This window comes from Suricata suricatta, chromosome 12, assembly GCF_006229205.1.
Source record: "Suricata suricatta isolate VVHF042 chromosome 12, meerkat_22Aug2017_6uvM2_HiC, whole genome shotgun sequence".
In the NCBI taxonomy this organism is placed as follows: Eukaryota; Metazoa; Chordata; class Mammalia; order Carnivora; family Herpestidae; genus Suricata; species Suricata suricatta.
Genome location: NC_043711.1, coordinates 65015772 through 65037074, shown reverse-complemented (window position 1 = coordinate 65037074; position 21303 = coordinate 65015772). Strand labels below are relative to the sequence as shown.

At 47.0% G+C, this 21303-nt stretch overlaps 1 protein-coding gene across 4 annotated transcripts in view; it reads right to left on the bottom strand.

Moving 5' to 3' along the window:
• The window catches only part of BFSP1 (beaded filament structural protein 1), a 73264-nt gene that overhangs the window by 18267 nt on the left and 33694 nt on the right, over positions 1-21303 (bottom strand). For 2 of the 4 annotated variants that reach the window (XM_029916002.1, XM_029916000.1), the window contains 3 exons: positions 15100-15160; positions 4402-4497; positions 1319-1411 (listed from right to left, as the gene is read on the bottom strand). In XM_029916002.1, the coding sequence (XP_029771862.1) occupies positions 1319-1411; positions 4402-4497; positions 15100-15120 (210 nt within the window). In that variant the 5' untranslated portion in view covers positions 15121-15160. Of the gene's footprint in view, positions 1-1318; positions 1412-4401; positions 4498-15099; positions 15161-20023; positions 20041-21113 lie in introns of those variants that run through there. The other 2 variants (XM_029915999.1, XM_029916001.1) reach the window with 2 other exon arrangements.

Genomic DNA, 21303 nt, shown 5'->3' with positions numbered 1-21303 from the left:
CCACGCTCACATGCGAGCTGTCTCTCTTTCTCAAAACTATATAAACAATTTTTTAAAAAATTTTAAAAGAAATAAGGTTTTAAACCCAAATTCATATTTTAAATGTTTTTTTAACTTATTTTTCAGAGACAGACAGAGATAGCATGAGCAGGGGAGGGTCAGAGAGAGAGGGAGACACAGAATCCGAAACAGGCTCCAGGCTCTGAGCTAGCTGTCAGCACAGAGCCTGACACAGGGCTCGAACCCACAAACTGTGAGGTCATGACCTGAGCCGAAGCCGGACGCTTACCCGACTGAGCCACCCAGGCGCCCCTCCCAAATTCATATTTTAAAATAATCAGCGGCAGGGGCGCCTGGGTGGCTCAGCTGGTTAGGCGTCGGACTTCAGCTCAGGTCATGATCTTGCGGTTGGTCAGTTCGAACATCATGTTAGGCTCTCTGCTCACAGCTCAGAGCCTGGGAACCTGCTTTGGATGTTGTGCCTCCCTCTCTTGGCCCCTCCATGGTTTGCGCTCTCGCTCTCTCTTTCTCTCTCTCACTGTCTTCCAAAAATACATAAACAGTAAAAAAAAAATTTTTTGAAACCAGCTTCTGTAATCTCTATTTTTTTCCCAGTAGATTTCATAAACAAACTCACGTGATCATTAACAGAGGCCAGCCTTGAAAATATAGTCACAAATTGTCTGGGGCTTAAACTTTATGGTCAAATTGATAAGGAGGATAAGAAAACAAACAATTTTCTTTAAGGTGCAAAAGACTGGATCAGATACTGTAAAAAAAGATACATGGATGGCAAATAAGTCCATGACAAGATGCTCAATATCATTAGTCACTGGGAGACGCAGTTAAAACGACAGTGAGATCTACAACACGCCTGTTAGAAGAGCAAAAAGCACAAACAATGAAAACCTGACATCCCCCGTCCTGGGAAGGACGGGAAACAGAAATGCGCACACACTCCTCACTGATGAAACAGAAATGCGCACGCACTCCTCGCTGATGGGCTGCAACAATGCAAACTGCCTTGGGAAACAGTCAGGCAGTTTCTTGAGAACAAGGAAAAAGAGCCTGGAATTCTCAAGAGGAAATGCCTAAGACAATGGTCAGGGACACAGTTGTGTCTTCAGATATCTAAATACCAGTGTTCCCAGTCTGAGTGAAAGAACAGGAAGGGTAAACTTCAAAGGTGAATGCAGAGTGAGAGTGTGGCCAATGAGCGCCCAGTCCAACCTGACCTGACGCCTCACCGGAGTCCCTGCTAAACTAGGCCTTCCCCAGGTATGCTCTCTCTCCCTGCAGTCTGGGCTCCAATTCTTACCTCCCTCATCCCACTTGTAATGGCAGATGCTTGAGGCGTGGTCTGGACAATCTGCTGCAGGATGGTGACATAGGTCTGAATTTCCAGAAGATTCTGTTGGGGGAAGGAAAGCACTCTCATTAAAACTCAAGCTACTTGAGATTTTGCCTCCAGGACCAGATGACCCCAGGGATGAATGCTTTCACATGTTCCATCATAGACAGGACAGATGATGACCTCTGTAGTGGACACTTAACATCTCCTTTAATCTTCATGAAAGAACAAGGGGACAGATGAATAAAGAGGCTTGTTTATCTCGCCATTTCCCCTCAGTTACATGGATGCTGTTGCTGCTGGTCTTCCTAGAGCCCATGATGGCAAAGCTATGAGAGAAAGGGGAGGTGGGGAACAGAGAGACCCTGCAGGGTACAAAGGACTCTTTCTGACCCCAGAGCAGGGTAGTGCTTCAAAGGATGGTCCCAGACTAAATCACTCAGTAGTTGTGTGTGGCCTTGGGTAAACTTCAGGTAAGCAATTCAAACTTCCTAAAATTCAGGCTCTTCCATATAAGAGGACTAACAATCTGGAGGGAATGCCTGATCCCCCTTCTCAGCAGAACACCTGTGCCCAGCTCTGTGCACGAGGGCCCATGGTGCAGCGCAGAGAACTGCCCTCCTCCAGACAACGGCCATCTTGTCCAGGAAGCAAGGGCCCCCAGTCCCACGTCACCCCCACCCCAGACCAATGACTCCCTGACACAGGAAGCCAAAAGGCCAACTCTCTTGCCACAAGGTGGGACCAACCTTGTGGAGTCAGCGATTCGTGTTCCAGAGACCCCCATGGGATCAAGTGGGACCAGGCTCCAGCTAAGCCCACACCCTTTCCCAGCTCCACCCCCCTTCCCCAGCCCCTTGCTCCTATTCTCCCTCTTCTCCTCCTGGGAGCTCACCACTAATACAGCAATTGCACAAAAAACATATTTGGGCTCTGCTGGTAGGCAGCCCACCCTAAGACACTATCTCAGGAGGCTGTTGTTGGGACCAACAAGATAATGCACAAAAGATTCACAGTGTGAGCTCTTATTGTTATCATTGTTCTAAATGACCTCGAAGAGGTGGGGGTTGGGGGGAAGAGGCCAGGCCTGGTGGAAAGGCAGAGGAATGCCATAGGGAGGGGGGACCCCTTCAGTGCCAGCAACAGGGCCTCCCATGGTGCTGAGGCAGGTCCACACTGAGGCAGGAAGAAAGTACCTACTACCACACTGCCTCAGTTTCCCCAGAAGCAGACTGTTAGACACTGAATGTTATATTCCTCCAAACATCATATATTGAAGCCCTGACCCCCACTGGGATGGGGTTTGGAGGTGGGGCCTTTGGGAAATAACTAGATTTAGATGAGGTCATGAGGGTGGGGCCCCAGGACAGGATTAGTGCCCGTATAAGAAGTGACACCAAAGAGCCAGGGGCGCCTGGGTGGCTCAGTTGGTTAAGCATCCAATTTCGGTTCAGGTCAAGATCTCATGGGGCACCTGGGTGGCTCAGACGGTTAAGCCTCCGGCTTCGGCTCAGGTCAGATCTCACGTTCGTGGGTTCAAGCCCCGCATCGGGCTCTGTGCTGACAGCTACCTCAGAGCCTGGAGCCTGCTTCCGGTTCTGTGTCTCCCTCTCTCTCTGACCCTCCCCCTCTCATACTCTGTCTCTCTCTGTATCAAAAATAAATAAAACATTAAAAAAAAATTTAAAAAAAAAAAAGATCTCATGGTCTGTGAGTTGAAGCCCCATGTGGGGGTCTGTGCTGACAGCTCAGAGCCTGGAGCCTGCTTCTGATTTCTGTGTTTCCTTCTCTCTCTCTGCCCCTCCCCCTCTCAAAAATAAATAAACATTAAAAAAACATTAAAAATATTCAAAGAGCTGGCATCAGGGAAAGCCCAGGTAAGCACACAGTGAGCAAGCAAAGAAGAGGGCCCTCACCAGAACCTGGGAATGCTGGCAAGCACTCTGTTCTCAGTGTTCCAGCTTCTAGAACTGTAAGAAATGAACTTCTGTTGCATAGAAAGCCACCCAGGTGGTGGTGCTTTGTTCTGGCAGCCTGAGCTAGCTCAGATGCAGGCCCCAAGAGGTCTGAGTGCAAACCGTAAATTTGGGTGAAGACGCCAGGAAACATTATCAGAGGGAGAAGTGAAACCGGAAAGGCAAGGCAGCCAATAAGGAGTGTGTTACCAGGTAAGTTATCCTGTGGGCACCTGGTGCTCAGGCCAGCCAGGGTGCTGGGAGTCGTGCAGAACAGCAGGTGAGAGGGAGCTGCGGTAGGAATCCAACAATGCACACCTGTCACCGGCTGAGGCTGCTCCCGGGGCATCAGTTCCCCAACACTTGCCATGAGGCAGAGCCACCCTCCTGCCCGGAGAGCGTCCGGAGGGTGAGCGGCAGATCCTGGCAGTTGGACGGAGGCCGGAGCCCAGAGGAGAGGTCAGCCCCCAGGACCACAGCCAGGCTCACAGGTCTGCTACACTCAGTGAACCACACAGCCGTGCAGAAAGAGAGTCTGGTATTTACATTTTGAAGATGAAGCAGCTCAGAGCGGGGAGGCCACTTCCCCATGGTTACACAGCTCCAGGATTTTGTTTTTCCAGTATGCTAAAGCGCCCCAAGGTCTGGCATGTGAGCAGCTAGCAGGGGTGTGAGGCAGGGCAGAATGCCACACGAGAGGAAGCTCCTGAATGCCCTGTGTTCCCTCTACTAACTGGTTTAGAGGCAGGGCTCTAAATAGCTACATCACATTTTCTGCATCTCTCCATTTCCTGAGCCAAAACAACTGACAGGTCCTAGCTTATCCCAGATGGATCTGTGTAAGATCACTTTGTAACGTACGAAACAGACTAGTTCCTTCCCCACGACACACACCCTACTGCCCCCTCCCCTTCACACCTCTGGCTCCCTGAGTGCCACCCAGCAACCAACCCATCACCCCCTTGGTTCAGGGGCACTCCACACAAAAGTACCCACTCTAGCAGGCTCACATTTCAACCACGGATGCCCTGGACTTGTCTGGCCAAACCCAAACGGGGCTCTCTGGGGGAAGGGCTTCAGAAGGGTCACAGTTACCTTTTTGTATCTGTCCTTCGCTGCACTGATATCGTCCTGTAGAAACTGGGCTTCAATCTGAAGGCGGAGGTTATGCAGTAAGGCTTCATCAGCTTCCTGCAATGAGAAAGGGAGCCACATGTCCAACTGGAAGAGGCTGCACACTGGAGGCATGGGCACATGCGTGTGAAATCAGCCAGGCGCACTTATTCAAACATCGGTTCCTGTCCTGTAGGTCTGGGAGAGTCTGAGGTTCCACATTTCCAATAAGACGTTGGGTGAGCCCATTGGTCCTGGTCGAGATCAGCAGTTCTCAACAGAGATTGATTTTCTTACCCCCAAAGGGGCATTTAATAATATCTGGAAATATTTTCAATCATGACCACTTGGGTGGTGGGGTGTGACTACAGGCATCTAGTAGGTAGAGGCCAGGGATGCTGCGAAATATCCTACAATACACAGCACACCCCTATGCAACAAAGAACTCCCTAGCCCAAAATGTCAATGGTGCCAAGGTTGCAAAGATTTTACCTAGAAAGATCAGGGAAAAGATTAGGATATATGTACATACCAACAGCCTTAAAATTTAAGTCACATCTTTATCTGTCCCATATCTCAGCATCAGTAATTGTTTCTAAGAAAGATCAAGAAAGAATTTTCCACTAATACTGAAACCTTCATTTGAATAGTCTTCTCCCAAGTACTGCTGACATTTACCCTGACACTATGTATCTTTAATACAGCATGCATTTTTTTTAGAATAGTTGCTGTGGTGAATACTGTTTATACTGAGTATTCTTACCAAACTTTCTGATAGTTTACTTTTATCTCATTGTTTGGATAAAACCAAATAGGCCAGATTACTGTGCTCTTAAGAAGACAGTGCTAGGGTGCGTGGGTGGCTCAGTCTGTTAAACATCCGACTTCTGCTCAGGTCCTGATCTCATGGTTCACAAGTTCGAGCCCCATGTTGGGCTCTGTGCTGACAGCTCAGAGCCTGGAGCCTGCTTCGGATTCTGTGTCTCCCTCTCTTTCTCTCTGTCCCTCCCCTTCTCACACACTGTCCCTCTCTCTCTCTCAAAAATATATAATAAACATTAAAAAAAAAAAACTCAGTAGTGTAACGGCTGGAGCTGCCTTAATACCACCACAGTCCAGTGTGATATCACAGGTGAGTGTTCGTTGGGTTCCTCAAGACTGTCACTCTCCTGAGGCCCCTCTGCGATGCTCAACTCCCCAAACCTGAGGCCTTGCTGAGGGAATTTTTACTGATTTATTGACTTGTTAAAAAGCATGAATGGTAGCCATCGGCTTTCATTAATAAAGGCAGATAGGTAGTTGGAAAACATATTTGGGACCCTGCCCACCCTTGTGTGAATAGAGTTACAGCAGTCAGGCATGTGCAAGGGCCCAGGTATTTTGAGACCAACCCTGCCTTTGCACCAACAGGATTTAGATACCAGGGAGGCCTTTTGCCTGCACTCCTTGGAAAGGCACTTGATTCCTTCATCACTCCTATAAAAGATGGCTGGCGAGGGAAGATTTTGGTTGTTGTAGACTGGAATAAGGATACCAGGTTTCTGACTCCAAAGGACACCTGCTTTGAATGAGCTTTTCACACAAGGTCCTGCGTCAGCACCTACCACATCAGAGAGCTGGGACTTCGTGAGACTAGAAAACAGGCTCTGTGAACTTCAGGGGGCCAGCATCAGAATAAATACTTAATTAAGAAATACGTGCCTGGGGCACCTGGGTGGCTCTGTCAGGTAAGCCTCTGACTTCAGCTCAGGTCATGATGTCACAGTTCGTGGGTTCGAGCCCCATGTCGGACTCTGTGCTGGCAGCATGGAGCCTGCTTCTAGTTCTGTGTCTCCCTCTTCCTGCCTCTCCCTGCTCATGAGCACTCTCTCTCTCTCTAAAATAAAATAAACATTTAAAACAAAATAGAAAAAGAAAAAAATATGTGCCTGTGTGAATTTGGTCCGAAACTTGAGCAAAATTATAGGGGAGCAGTTAATCTCTACCCAACTCGAACTTCTGAGCTCTTTTATCTTCCAAAAATAACTTTGAGTTTCTCTTAAAAGAACTTCAGGGGGCACCTGGGTGGCCCAGTTGGTTAAGCATCCGACTTCGGCTCAGGTCATGATCTCAAGGTTCATGGGTTCGAGCCCTGCATTGGGTTCTGTGCTGACAGCTCAGAGACTGGAGCTGGCTTCGAATTCTGGGTCTCCTTCTCTCTCTGCCCCTCCCCCTCTTATGCTCTTCTTCCCCCCTCTCAAAAATAAATAAACAAACAAAAAAAGAACTTCAGAGTTCTACAAAATCAACTTGGGTCAGTTAGCAAACATCAGAAATGGATCTTAAAGCATTCCTGTTTGCATAAGGTTTATGAAACTAAAAACAAAATAAACTATCTTAATACAGCACTGTCCAAATCTCAGGCATAATTTTAAATTTTCTGGCAGCTACATGGAATAAAATAAAAAGAAATGGGTGAAAGTAACTTTAACAATATATTTTATGACACCCCTATACCCCAAATATTATCCTTTCATCATATAAGCACTTTTTTTAAGTTTATTTATTTTTAGAGAGAGAGAGCATGTGCCCATGAGCAGGGGAGGGGCAGAGAGGGAGAGAGAGACTCCCAAGCAGACTCCAGGCTGTGAACACAGAATCTAACGTGGGGCTCCATCCCATGAACCATGAGATCATGACCTGAGCCAAAATCACGAGTCAGGCACTTAACCAACTAAGCCACCCAGGCACCGCTCTAATCAATATTTTAAAAATTATTAATGAGATATTTTACACTCTTTTTTTTTTCCAAGCAAGGTCTTTGAAACCTGGTTTATATTTTACACTTACAACACACTGTGATTTGAACTCTCTGTGTCTCAATCACCGCCCCCCCCCCAGGCATATGTGGCTCCCAAGTTGGACAAGGCAGCTCTACAGGATTAATTTTAGGCACAAAGGAGAATCTCACTCTTCCTGAGTATCTCCACCAGGTTTCCGCCCTGGGGGGGATGCTCCCAGTTTCCATCCTTTAATTTCCCGTTACTAAATCCTTCCCTTGGAAGAGTCTCAAGTCCCTTTATGAGTACCAGGGAGGCCAACATTAGTAACCAGGAGGGGATCCCTCAGAGAGAAGGAGGGAAGGACCCCAACCCAGAGCTGGCTCCCTGCCCACTGCCCCTAGACCCTTCTCTGCTGTCCACAAGGCTCCTCTCACTCCTTGGCCCTGGAGCTGCCCACTGGCAGATGCAAAAGCATAGGGGGAAACTGCGCCCTTTGAGAGACCCACACAGGATTTGAAGTCTTTTGTTCCTAAACAGAAGTAAAAGAATGAACCTAATTACAAAGCAGGGATGCGTGTTTCCCAGGTACAGGCTCTGAATGGTCTGAACTAAATTCATGTGAAATCTAACTATGGGTGTTCAGTTTCTGGGCTCATTCTTTTGATTAATGAATTGATCCAATGGATCACTGACTTTTTATAAGCTCTGTCCTCAGGGCTTAACGATGGGTCCTCAAATCCTGTGTCCCAGGGACAGTAACGAATATGCCCTTGTATAATCAAGGTGTTAATTCCCCAGGCAAGTGGGCAGATCCCTTGGAGGCCTTGGTGACTGGCTCTGAATTACCTAGAATTACCTAGAATTCACCGGAGCCAGGTGAAGCCTCTCTGAGAGAGGAAGGGTGGTGCAAAGAAACCCTGGGTGACTGCCCAGCAATAAGAAAGGGCTGAGACAGAGCCAGGATAATTTACAGCCACCAAAGGAAAGGCAGCTAGGGCTCAAGAATGACAGAGTACGGCATTCCCAGGAATCTAAGCAGCAGGAGGTAACGGCTCCACCCTCAGGATGACCCCGCTGGCAATGTACTCGTCTCTGTGTCACATTTCCAGGAAAGTTCTGTGATGGCCATCATGGATCACATGACCACCATCTTGACCAGCAGTCCTAACAAGACTGCAGCAATGGGAAGGACGATCAACGTGGGGGTGCGGCCATACTCCCTTCAGGAGAGGGGTTTGCTGTGGAAATGGTTCTCAACCCTGTGCATGGGGACACCCCTTGAAGGGGCACGGCTCAATCCGGGGCAGAGTTGGTAGAAGACCCTGAGCCAGTCCTTCTGGATATCCTTCTACTCTCCTTACCCCCTAATCTCATCCCCACCCTCCCACCTTACCCTCTTAAGACTGCTGAGGATGAAGCGGGGCAGAGAATTCTCACACATCTTCATTTTTACCAAAAACTCATCTGTGATTGATCCACAGTCACCAGAGTTGAAGAACTGGGAATGAGGTTTTAAGGACACTTTGTGTCATTACTTATAAAGGGACCAAACACTCACGATTTTAGAAATAGAAGGGACCCCAGAGATCATTGGTCCTCAAGCATTAATGTTAAGTCACATGTGTCATCCTTCCAACAAAATATCCCAGGATCCCACTGTATACAAGGCAATGCAGAGACGTGTTTCTGGGAAAACATGACCACCGTGGGTCCATCCAGCAGCCCTCTTCCCTCAGAGTCCCCTTAGCATCTCCGTGGACCTGTGGGCTCTGCCAAACACACCTCAGAAACTAGAGTCTGCATATAGATGGACAAGCTGAGGCCAGACTGATCAGCGGGTCATGCAGCTACTTAATAGAAGTTAATGGGAAATAAGAGGACTGGAATCTGTCTCTACTAGTCAAGAGTTGAGTGCTGAGACTTGACCCCATCCTACATGATGCCTGCCTTTCTTCCCACATCTCCCTCTTAGAATGGTGTCCAAACAACCCCTCTTGGCTCCCATCAGCCAAGCCTTTCAAGCTGCTCATGATGCTAATAAAGGGTAGCCACTATTTGTCCTTAAAATAGGGATTACTCAGATGCCTCTGCATGCACATTCTCCTGCTTTCAGGACAATCATTTGATAAACTGTCCCCCAAACTCCCAAAGGTGAGTAGGTGCCTCTGGAATGTGCAGTTGCTAGTATGTTGAGGAGAATTCATTTGGAAGTGTTTTGTTTGCAACAGAACTCAGAAATGTGTGGACGCTGGTGTTTTTATTATGCTTTACATGCTGTCAGCTGCATTTTCAAAAGCTCCACCAGCAGAAGCATCTAGATTTTTTCCGAATCGAGATGCTGGGTCAATAGTCTAATTTTAGAAAACATTGCAACCCTGATGTTGTATGTGTTTGAGATCTAGGCCAATGGTTCTCAAAATGTGGTTAACAATGACAAGGGAAAATGAGAAATGTACAATGATTCGGGTATAAAATATCTGGCAGATTCCCATGTACTAGGTCAGAATTTCTGGGGTCAGGACCCAGGAAGTTGCTTTTTTTTTAATGTTTGTTATTTTTTGGGGGGAGAGAGAAACAGAGCCTGAGCAGAAGAGAAGCAGAGAGAGGGGGAGACACAGAATCGAAAGCAGCCTCCAGGCTCTGAGCTGTCAGCACAGAGCCCAACATGAACCCACAAACCGCGAGATCATGACCTGAGCCAGTCAGACACTTAGCCAACTGAGCCACCCAGGTGCCCCTAGGAATGCGTTGCTGGTGGACCTCCAGGTGTTGCTGGTGGACATGGAAATTTCAGAATCACTGATCTAAACCATTTTTTGAGAAAGAGACTAGAGAAATAACTAGAGTCTACTGTGCCTCTCAAGAATCAGCCTTGCCAACCCATTCACAGGGATGCTAGAAATCCCTTTAAAAACCCAACTGCCTGCATCTTTACCCAGCCTCAAATCCAGTATCCAAGCAGCCTCCCTCCCCCCCACAAAAAGCTGCTCAAGAATAGGTATTCAAGTTCACTGAGATTTCATTCAAAAACACTTCAACCTTGGATGTCAAAAACCTTTCCAGAAATTGTAGGTTTGCTTTCCTTCCCAGTGCTCAGGCTGGCCTGGCGGATGGTGCTGAGGATGTTCTAGACTCTGCTCCCTCTCTTCCCACTGACTTCTCTCCCTGGGCACGCCTCCGTTCTCCCAGCCTCCCCACCCTCAGCCTCCTCCTGAGCTCAGCCTTCCCAGTCCCCTCTCCTTCTCTGCCCTGGAAATTCATCTCCAGCCTGAGTTGTTCTAGGGCAAATGAAGGCTTGTAGCCCTGAAGGCAAAGGAATCAAGCCCCACCTTGTTGTTCCCCACATGCCCTTGCTTCTTACCCTTTTCTGGACATATTAAAGACACACATATTGCATAAAAAAATCACATATAACAGCTTTAGGTGTTTCTTTAAGAATTGTTTTTAAATGAAAGCATTTGACTAGAACCCATATAGTTTTAAAATTCTGGGGATTTTAAAGGAAAATAGGAGAGAAACCTGAAAGCCTCCTTAAAGTTGCCTTAGATAAGCAACATTGGGCGTTACTGGGACAAATAACCATATATACACAGAGAGAAAACAGCCAAACCCAAATATTTAAAAGTCATCAAGAAGGGCCTGGGTGGCTCAGTCGGTTGAGCATCCAACTTCGGCTCAGGTCATGATCTCCTGGTTCATGGATTCGAGCCCCACATCGGGCTCTGTGCTGACTGCTAACTCAGAGCCTGGAGCCTGCTTCCGATTCTGTGTCTCTTTCTCTCTCTGCCCCTCCCCTGTTCATGCTCTGTCTCTCAAAAATAAATAAATGTAAAAAAGCTAAAGCAAGGGTGGCTTGCTTTAGCTTATGTGGCTGTTAAAAATACAGTAACTCTGTTCTGGAGACGTGATTACATGGGCAATAGTCACAGATGACAGTCTGGTGAAAGCAGTAGCAATCAATCTTATCAACATACATGGTGATATTTTCCAAGCATGGTCCAAAGACCAGGTCAAACGGTTTCTCCCGTACCCCATTTTCCATGGCCACACTTAGAAATGAATGAATCTCTTCCATAAGACCAAAGGAAAAGGATGCTGAGACTAAGCTGACAGTCAAAACCATGTTGATCTAATGTGTGTAGACATTTCAAGATTTGTCAATGAAAATCATTTATATGACCAGCCAACAAGATATGAATATACTCTTGCATTTTCACCTTCTCATGTGACCTTCTCAATGGACAGAGAACAAAAATGGCCAGTCTTCCCCTGGGCAGCCCCCTGAGTTTCCCTGAGGCAAGGATTGGGTACATGTTGTTTATTCCAAGAAGCACTGGAGGGGAGGAATCGATCCAGGGAAAGGAGCAAAGGCAATAATGCTGTATAATGAGTAGGTTACAGCCGTGGACAGGCAGACCTCAGTCCTGCTGGGGAACCCTTGGAGAGACTCAACAGAAGTCACCTGTGAACTCTTGCTGCAAAGGGTGGGGCAGCTGGGGAACTCATCCACCCATTCCCACCCCTCAGTGGCCGAGGGCTGCTCCAGGGGGTGCTAACTCCCACACTTCGCCCCATGCCTCCTGCAAATCATGCACATCCCCACGGCCATGCAGGAAGCTGCCCATATGCTCAGCATGTCTATGCGACCTCGGGGTGGCCCAGGGAATATGGACGGAGCACCAACATCAAGTGTAAAGGGGACATCTTTCCCCAGAGACTCTGGCTTTGTGTCTGTCTCCTGAGAGTCAGGGACTGGAGGCAGGGAATGAGCCACATACACAAAAGACTCCTGACTACACGTGGCTCCTGGCTACCCGTGCCCAGGATGGGCTGTGGGGCTCCTAAGTCACTGAATCTCGCCAAGGGTGGGCCTCCTCGGGTCGTTTCTGAGGGTAAAAAAAATAACCACAAAGCTCCAAACTAGTGCATGGACTTGGCCAGTCCCTGGGTTGTGTGCTGTGCTCATGATTCCTGCTACATCCAAGCACCTCCTGTACTATTAGTCATTCCATATTTTTCTTGAAATGGATTCATTTTCACTTGCATGCATTTGAAAAGGAATGTTTTGATGTCACCAGCTGTAGAGAAGAGATGATCATAAAAATACGAAAAACTTGTTTCTCTACACGCCATTTTCTAAAGTCACCCCACACATCACCAGTTATGAATCTCACGCTCTGGGAGAGAACTAAGCTGGCACCCATCATCACATCAAGGGGTCTGTAATAACCATGACAGACAAGTCACATACACCATCATGTCACTTTGTTCTTACTATGTGGGTCAACAGACATCCACTTCGTGGTGATGGCAACTATCACTGCTCCCGCTTGGGAGATGAAGGACCTGACGTTCAGGGAGATGAGGCAGTTCCCCCAAAGTCTTGCAGATACTCAACAGTGGCAAGAAGGGTCCCATGATCAAGCTATTCTCCCATTTTGGACTGCACAGCTCTCTTCTGGGCAGAACTGTTTTTCCCTGGATCCAGGAAAGAGCCACGCTGATGCCCTGTGATGGCTCTGGCCCAAGCTGCTGGTAGCATCTTTCCCCAGAACCTTCGTAACCCATACTTCAATGGGACCCATACTTCAACTGTCCACACTCTCTGTCACAATATATACAAACGTGTAGCAGCTGTGTTCTTAGGGGGACGAAACGGAGGGAGGCCTTTCCCTTACTTTTCGTGATCTCTACTACCCCGTTTTCCTTCTGAGAATATGTATTGTTCTTTAATAGAAAAACAACAGAAGGCTGGAGCTTGTTTTTAAATTCAGTGTCACTAGGGCGCCTGGGTAGCTCAGTCACTTAAGTATCCGACTTCATGTGCTCGCTTCGGCAGCACATATACTAAAATTGGAACCGACTTCAGCTCAGGTCATGATCTCATGGTTCATGGGTTCGAGCCCTGCACTGGGCTCTGTGCTGACAGCTCAGAGCCTGGAGCCTGCTTCTGATTCTGTGTCTCCCTCTCTCTCTCTGCCCCTCCCCTGCTCATGCTCTGTCTCTCAAAAATAAAGAAGCATTAAAAATAAATAAATAAATAAATAAATTCAGTGTTACTGGGGCACCTAGGTGGCTCAGTCAGTTAAGCACCCGACTCTTGGTTTTGGCTCAGATCTTGGTCTCACAGTGAGTTCAAGCCTCACACAGGGCTCCTCACTAATGATGCAGAGGTGCATGGGATTCTCTCTCTCCCTCTCCCTCTACCCCTCCCTACTCATTCTCTCTCGCTCTCTCAAAATAAATTAGCTTAAAAAATTTTTTTAATAAATAAATCTCTGGTGTTATTTTCCACCAAAGCTAAAAAGAGGGACTGCATTCTGTCTCCCTCTTCAATAAAAATTGCACACAATGGCATTGCATGAGTGACAACATCAGAAGTAAGTCCAGAAAGAGCTCTGCTTGCTTGCAGTAAGGACAAATACGCACAAAGCAAAACGTGGTGGGCCAGGGAGGAGCTGAACAGGCACATATGTCCCTGAAGGCAGTGGTCTGCGAACAAGATGGTGGCCCCATCTGGCACCCTGGGATTACCACCAAAAACAAGAATGGGGATGAGCTCCAAGTATCAGCAGAACAGCTGGGCAATGTCTGATGCCATGAACAGCCAAATCCCACCTTTTACAGACATGGGGCCATTGCAACCCAACCCAATACAAGACCCATCACTGAGCCTGTGCCTGTAGGGCTCTCCTGAAGCACACCATCACCCCACCCTTGTGTTTATATCTGGAGTGTTCACATGCTGGCTGGCCAAAGACTACCCCAGCCTCTATCATTTGGCCTTGGTAATTATTGACAGCATCTTCCTTTCACACAGTGTCCTGGTTTGGACAATACATTATATGCACACTAAGGGAAGGGTGCAGAAGCATCATGTGGTAGAGTAGATAACATAGACAAAAATTCAGTTTCCCTAGGTTGTGGTTCTAGCTCCCACTAATTAGCAGACTACTCCTGGACAACAGACAAAGCCAAGGACTGGCAAACATCCTGAGCTAACCTCAACTATCTGAAGTGGCTGCCTAGAACTCCAGGTGGAGAAGAATCCTAAGGCCACACATCTGGGCACAGCAGGGAAAGGTGCTGTTTTTGTCAGCAATTCTGATGAGGAATTCTGATGAGGGTATGGAAGGGAGGGAAGGGGAAAACAGCCATGTGCCTTAAATAAGCAACTCTTCAATGAAACAGTCTCCTTGAGTCTTTCCCCTCAAGACATTTGAAGTCTGAAATTATAGCTATTTGCCATCCCTGGTTTTGTCCAACCTCTGAGATCCAAGATTATTCCATTTGGTAGTCGAGTTCCCCTGGCTACAGCAGAAAATCCAGTTACATTGATGATGGAGGGTCTGGAGAAGGAAACTCCCTGCAAAGAACAACCCCACACAACTCTGCAGGAGGGTCCCCAGCAAGAAGCTGAGAATCCCTGGTGCCCTCCACAAAGCTACTTTCCAGGCTCTAAGAGGTGAGAGCTTGACAGGAAATGGAAACTTCTTCCTCTGTTCTGAGAGTTCTGAAGAAGAGACTGTCAGCCAGCAGAGCAGAGATATCCTTGCATCCCAATAATCACTGCCCAAAGCAAGTTTCCTGAGTTTGGTGTTTGGGACCAGTACATGTGAATGGCAAAACCCCAGCTGGTCACTGGGATGCTGCCACATTTTGACAGCATAGCACAATCCAGAAGCTTAACGGTCTCCAGTTCTCTGGTAAGACCCTGCCTGTGGTGGGAGAGGAGTGTGTGTCTTGGATACATAAATTCACACAAAGATTTAGTTGAAATTATGAACTCAAGAAAGAGAGTGACAGCAAAAGAAATAGGTGAATCCTAAAGGGACACAAAGAAGAAGGGTGTGATGGTCACCTCAGCCATTTAGTTCAATTCTGTCCCTACTCAGACTCCCAGACGTGCTCAGCTCACCTTGTTAAGCCGTTCCAGCATTTCTTTTAGGAGCAGCTGACATTCGCACTCGTTTTCATACCTGCAAATTGGACACATAAGCAAAAGTAGGACACCTTCCATGACTCCATGTATAATGACCACACAATCAGCGTTACAGGGTACTATACTGTCTCTTTAAGGAGAGGTCCTTAAGTTTAAAATAGTAGCTAGTGCCACATTGCTGAGCCTGCCACTTCCTAACCTTTTCCACAGCATGGTGCATGCACAGAGTGGTGCTGTGGCCACCATACATGGGTAACTGAGAGCAGTAAATGAACAGGAGTCCCTCAGCCTTGAGGCCCAACCTCCGCCCCTGCCCCCTAGCCCCTCCACCCCCTCACCCCTGCCCAGCCACCTCAAGGATATGGGAATCATATCTCCATACACTCCTAACCCAAGTAGAGCAGTGACACAGAGAATGGGATACTGCTCGACATGACCTACCACTAACCTGACCTTGACCTTGTTTGGGTTTCATATAGTATTGTATCTATCTACATGTGTCAGTTTTTCTGGATTATGCCATTTAATCCTTACAAAACCCTGGCAGAGGGCGGTTATCATTGCCCTCCCCTCCCACCACTGGGAGGAAAATGAGAAAAAAGGCTGAGAAACTGGCCCATGACCTAGGGCAGACGCTCAGGCCACTTCACCCTCATCTCTGTGCCCTCAAGGCCTGCTCTGGGCCACTGGGCAGGGCTGGCTGGACAAGCCAGAGAGTCAGTGCCCCTGGGGCAGCCCTTGACCTCCAACAGAAGATGAGTGGGTACATAAATACCTCAGCCCCCTTGCCCTGCGCAAGGACAACTTAAGTGTTTCTCCATCCAGTAGGTTAGCTCCAGGGTAACCTGCAGAATGCACTCAGTGTTTTCTGCCTTTCCTTTCCTGCCTCACTTCCTCACTCCCCAACCTGGGAGGTCACCTCCCAGATAAGCTACTAGCCCTCAAACCCCTTTATCAGGCACAGTTTCTGGAAGACTCCCAACTAAGAGAGGGGTGGTGTCAGGACTCACACTTGAATAATTATTGATACCAATAATTATGCCCCGATAGCCACCCCATGCTGCCTGGGTAGAGCAGGGAAACCCCTCAAATTTGAACACACACAAAATTGATAAAGCAATGGATATTAGTAACAGGTGTGTTTTCTCCTCCTATTCATCTTCTTCCCTGGACTGTAGAAAATGATAGAGATCAGGAGGTAGAGAGACCCCAGAAAGCATTCTGTTTAGAGAGAGTTTCCCTCAAGGGGGACTTTCATCCTCTTAAGAAAGAGAGAAGGCTCCTTCCCAAATGACTCCCCACCCTTCCCTGTAAGTTGTCCCCAATATCCATCCTGGCCTTCTTCCAGGAGTCAAAACCCTTGATGTTTCCTGGGCACAGGGCTGCCTAAAGGAAAGACTACATTTCCCAGCCTTCCTTGCTGCTAGATGTGGCCATGTGACTAAGTTCTGACCAATGAGATAGAAGTATAAGTCTGTGGCAGCTTCTAAATATCCTCGATGATAAGAGATGCTGTGGGTGTGTCCTTCTGCATCCTTTCTTCCATCCTGCACCTAAAACATAGATGTGCTTTCCTAAAGGCCAGGCAGAGCCTTCTGAGCCTCAAATACTATAGGGTGGCATGCTGAATTGCTAGGCCAGACAGACCTTACACAAGAGAGAAACAAATTTCCATCCTGGATAAGCCAATGCCACTTCGGAGTTTATGCCATTTGCGGTTGAAACGAATCCTAATTAAAACTCAGCCCAGGGGCGCCTGGGTGGCTCAGTTGGTTATGCGTCCAACTTCAGCTCAGGTCATGACCTCATGGTTTGTGTTTGAGCCCCAAGTCAGGCTGTGTGCTGACGGCTCAGAGCCTGGAGCCTGCTTCAGATTCTGTGTCTCCCTCTATCTCAGACCCTCCCCTGCTCATGCTGTCTTTCTCTGTCTCAAAAATAAGATAAAACATTAAAAAAAATTTTTTTTAACTCAGCCCACCCCACAAAGCGTAGTTTCCAGGACCCTTGCACACACGTCACGGGCTCAAGTACTGAAAGAGGCCTTTAGAAAACCATGCTGCTGTAGGGAGAGTCCTAACTGCAAGAAAGAACAATTAGGAATATGTGCACTGTGCACACGCCTAGTTCTAAACCACCTAAAAAGCTCAGCTATAACCAGCAAGCAAAACATAATTGTACAAGTTTTACGTTTCCCACCAGGATGTCACATTTAGCACTGTCTTTTGTGTGTGGGTCTAAAGGGGCCAGAAATTGTTTTTTAATGGCTAGTTAGCTTTGAAAATAAAACTGTTAGCAAAATCCAATTTTCTCATTGTTGTTTCCTGCTAGAAACATCCAAGAATCTCAGTAGCTTAAAAACATGTTTGATAAATAATGCAATAATGTGTTATTGTGGGTGATTTTCATGCTGTAAAAACAAGTCTAGATACTAAAGACAAGGGATTTCATTATAAAGACTTCATAATAAGAAATCATGATGTGGAGTACCTGGGTGTTTCAGTCGGCTGGGCGTCTGACTCTTGGTTTCAGCTCAGGTCACAATCTCCCAGTTCGTGAGTTTGAGCTCTTCATCTGCAATGTCTATGGCAGAGCCTATCTGGGATTCTCTCTCTGCCCCTCCTGCCTGCTCTCTCTCTCTCTCTCTCTCTCTCAAAATAAATAAACTTTAAAAAAGTTTTAAAAAAGAAATCATGATATGTATGTATATATATTCACATAAGTGAATATACAAATGAATTCATAAAGTGAAAAAACACATTGGCTTCAATTATCTGATTGTTTTACCTAATTATTTTTGGTTTTTAGCAATTTGGACAATTGACGATACATATTCATTAAGGTATTTTGGTAGTTTTATTTGTTTTTGTTTCATTCTGTTTTATTTAGTCTTTGTTTGATGTGCTGAAACCTGATTTTGAAATTACTCAACTATCCAAGAAGAGAACATGCTTGCCAAGGCTGCATTATTTTCACCTGGCTTTGGCTAACCACTAACTCACCCCTGGGATGTAAAACCAAATTTGGTGTGTGTGCACCCCTGCATGCAGATGGGTATGATTTTTATTATAATTTTTAAATCCCAGTACCTCAGTTTGAATATTAAAGTCTCTGCAAGGGGGGCAATGGGAGAGAATAAATTAATGAAAATTATTAAATAAATCACAGACCCTGAAGGAACAGCTCCATGATAAATATCCAACTCAGAACCAAATAAAATCACCAAAAGACCAGGAAAACTCTACACGACCCTTCCTTTAATGAGGGCTCAAAAGAGTCATGTGGACCCAGCCAAATCCCAGGAGACAGGGGCCTGATAACTAAGTAAAGACCACTTGGAGATCCAGGGCTTCCTGTGTGCCCGTGGAGCTACCCCGGGTGTCTGAACCAATGTACACTTCCTTTTGCTTTAGAAAACATGAGCTTCATTTGAATGAGGGTCCTATCTCTGGGTCTCACCCCCCAGGAACCCAAGAATTGCTTCTCTTCTTCTAGAACTATGTTCTAGACAGCATAAGGTGAGAAAACCCAAGTTCAAGTCTCCTGCCAATCATAGTTTTCCCATGAAGGGCTATAACAGATGGATTTCCAGATCCCTTCTTCCAACTCCAAATCTGTTTTTAGGGCTCTAAACAGGACTGATAGGAATGAAATCAATGAGTATGATGTGATAAATACATTCAGTACACACTACTGAATAACCTGCCCAAGTCTTGACTTTGGCTCAGGTCATGATCTCACAGTTCATGAGTTCAAGCCCCGCATCGGGCTCTATGCTGACAGCTCAGAGCCTAGGGCCTGCTTCAGATTCTGTATCTCCTTCTCTCTCTCCTCCTTCCCCATTGGTGTTCTGTCTCTCAAAAATAAATATTTTTTAAAAATTAAAAAGAAAAGAATGTGGAACTTAAACATAAAGCACATCTGTAGAAGAGTCTCTGACTGCCCTAGACCAGGGGTCCCCACACCTGGCTATTCACTGGAATTATCAGTGGAGCTCATAAAACTTAAAATTTCTGGCTGCCATCCGAGGTCCAGAGTGAGGCCTGGACATCTGTATATTTAGATTAATTTATATAATTTTTAAATGGATAAATCTCTTACGTGGTTAGACAATTTTTTTTATTTACATAAAAACCTGTTCCATTAAAAAACTCCCTTCCTCTCTCTTCCGTTGCCCAGCTCCTACTCCCCTATCTTCCACATGTAATCAGTGTCATGGGGTTTTTGCCTGTGTCTGTGTCACCTTTTTCCTAATGCAAGCAAAAAATTCTACTCTTCGCCCCTTTCTTTTTAAAGTAAACAATAGTAACATGCTATTCTCTTGTTCTACCATTGGGTAGCATTCCACTGCATAAATGAAGCACAATGTGCTCGCCTGTGAATAGGCATTTAGGTTCATTCCAGGCTTTTGCTATTGCGGATCACACTACCATGCTGACATGTCATTTTACACCTGCCAGAGCATCAAAAAGTAAATTCCTTGAAGTGGTCCCTGCAGAGTAAATACAGGTCCCTGTATTTATAACCTGTGAGGATGGTGACAAATTGCTGAGCATCGTTTTTTTCTTTTTAATAGTTCTTCAGGTGATCTTTTCTAAAATGTCTTTTATTTGAGAGAGAGTGCAAGTAGGGGAGGGGCAGAGAATGAAGGACAGAGGATCTGAAGCAAGCTCTATGCTGACAGCAGTGAATCCAATGTGGGACTTGAATTCACTAACCGTGAGACCATCACCTGAGCTGAAGTCTGACGCTCAACTGTCGGAGCCACCAGGTGCCTCAATCCTTTTTATTTTTTTAAGTTTTATTTATTTTGAGAGAGAGAGCGAGAGCAAGTGGGGGAGGTGCAGAGAGAGAGGGAGGCAGAGAATCCCAAGCAGACTCTGTGCAGTCAACTCGAACTTACATCACGACCTGAGCTGAGATCAGGAGTCAGACACAACCAGCTGAGCCACCCAGGTGCGCATGCCCCAATTCTTCAGGCGATCTTATCGTCTTACTCACTCTGGGAAATGGGGACAGGCCCTGGACCAAGGCTTCTGAAGCTTCAAGCTTAACTCCACTTCCAACCAGTTTCTGGGTGATGGCAATGCTGATCATCCACAGACCACAATTTGAGTAGCAAGACTCTAGAGAACACACATTGAAATAATCTCCAGGTATCGGCTATGATGCGGTAAAGATTATTAGATTTAGCATGCCGAGTACCTGAATTCCGTCCCGGTGCTGGGATTCACTACTTGAGTGACCTTGCCCTAAATCTTGACATTGTCTAAGCTTCAGTTCCCTCTACTGCAAAACAGGTGCAGTACCATCTATTACAGAGTAAGGCTCTGAGGATCAAATAACATGAATATATCTCAAATACACTGTGCTGAGCAAAAGAAGCCAGACATACAAGCACGAATCCGTAAGATTCCATTTTTGTGAAATTCCAGAACACGCAAAACACCAGAACACTATGACAGCAATCCGAAGACTCAGTGCCTCCGCGGTTTTTGTGGGGGAGAGGTACAGACTAACCTGAGCGGGAAGGGACAAGAGGGAACTTTTTGGGGTGGTGAAAATTCCCTGCTTGTCTCGTAGAAACATGGGTACATCCATTATCAAAACTCATTGAACTATGCACTTAAAACCTGTGCATTTTTTTAAAGACTGTATTTTTAAGTAATCTCTACGCCCATTGTGGAGCTCAAATTTACAACCCCGAGATCGAGTTACTGGCTCTACCGACTGAGCCTGCCAAGCGCCCCAAAACCTGTGCGTTGTACGCCATGTAAATTATACCTGAATTTTAAAGCACGTTACAAGCAAATGGTACCTGTTTCATGCAAAGCGTGAAGTAAGGTCGGAATGAAAGCGGGTCCTAGGTGAGGGAAGGGCACCGTGGTGCGCGCGCCCCCGGCGGGGCCGGAGTCCTGGGTCGCCAGGCAAGAGCCCACCCCGCCACCCCGCCTCCGGTCCCCCCACCCCCCTCTTCCGCGCCCGCCACTTACTTGCAGCGGAACTCGTCGAGCACGCGCTGCGCCTCGGCGCCCTGGCGCTCCAGCCGCGTGCGCTCGGCCGCTAGGTCGCGGGTGCGCTGGAGGTTGCTCTCGACGTGGCGGGCGAGGGCGTCCTCGGGGCCGGCCAGCTCACCCAGGCGCTGGAAGGCGTCCAGCTGCCGCCGGAGGACGGCGTGGCGCT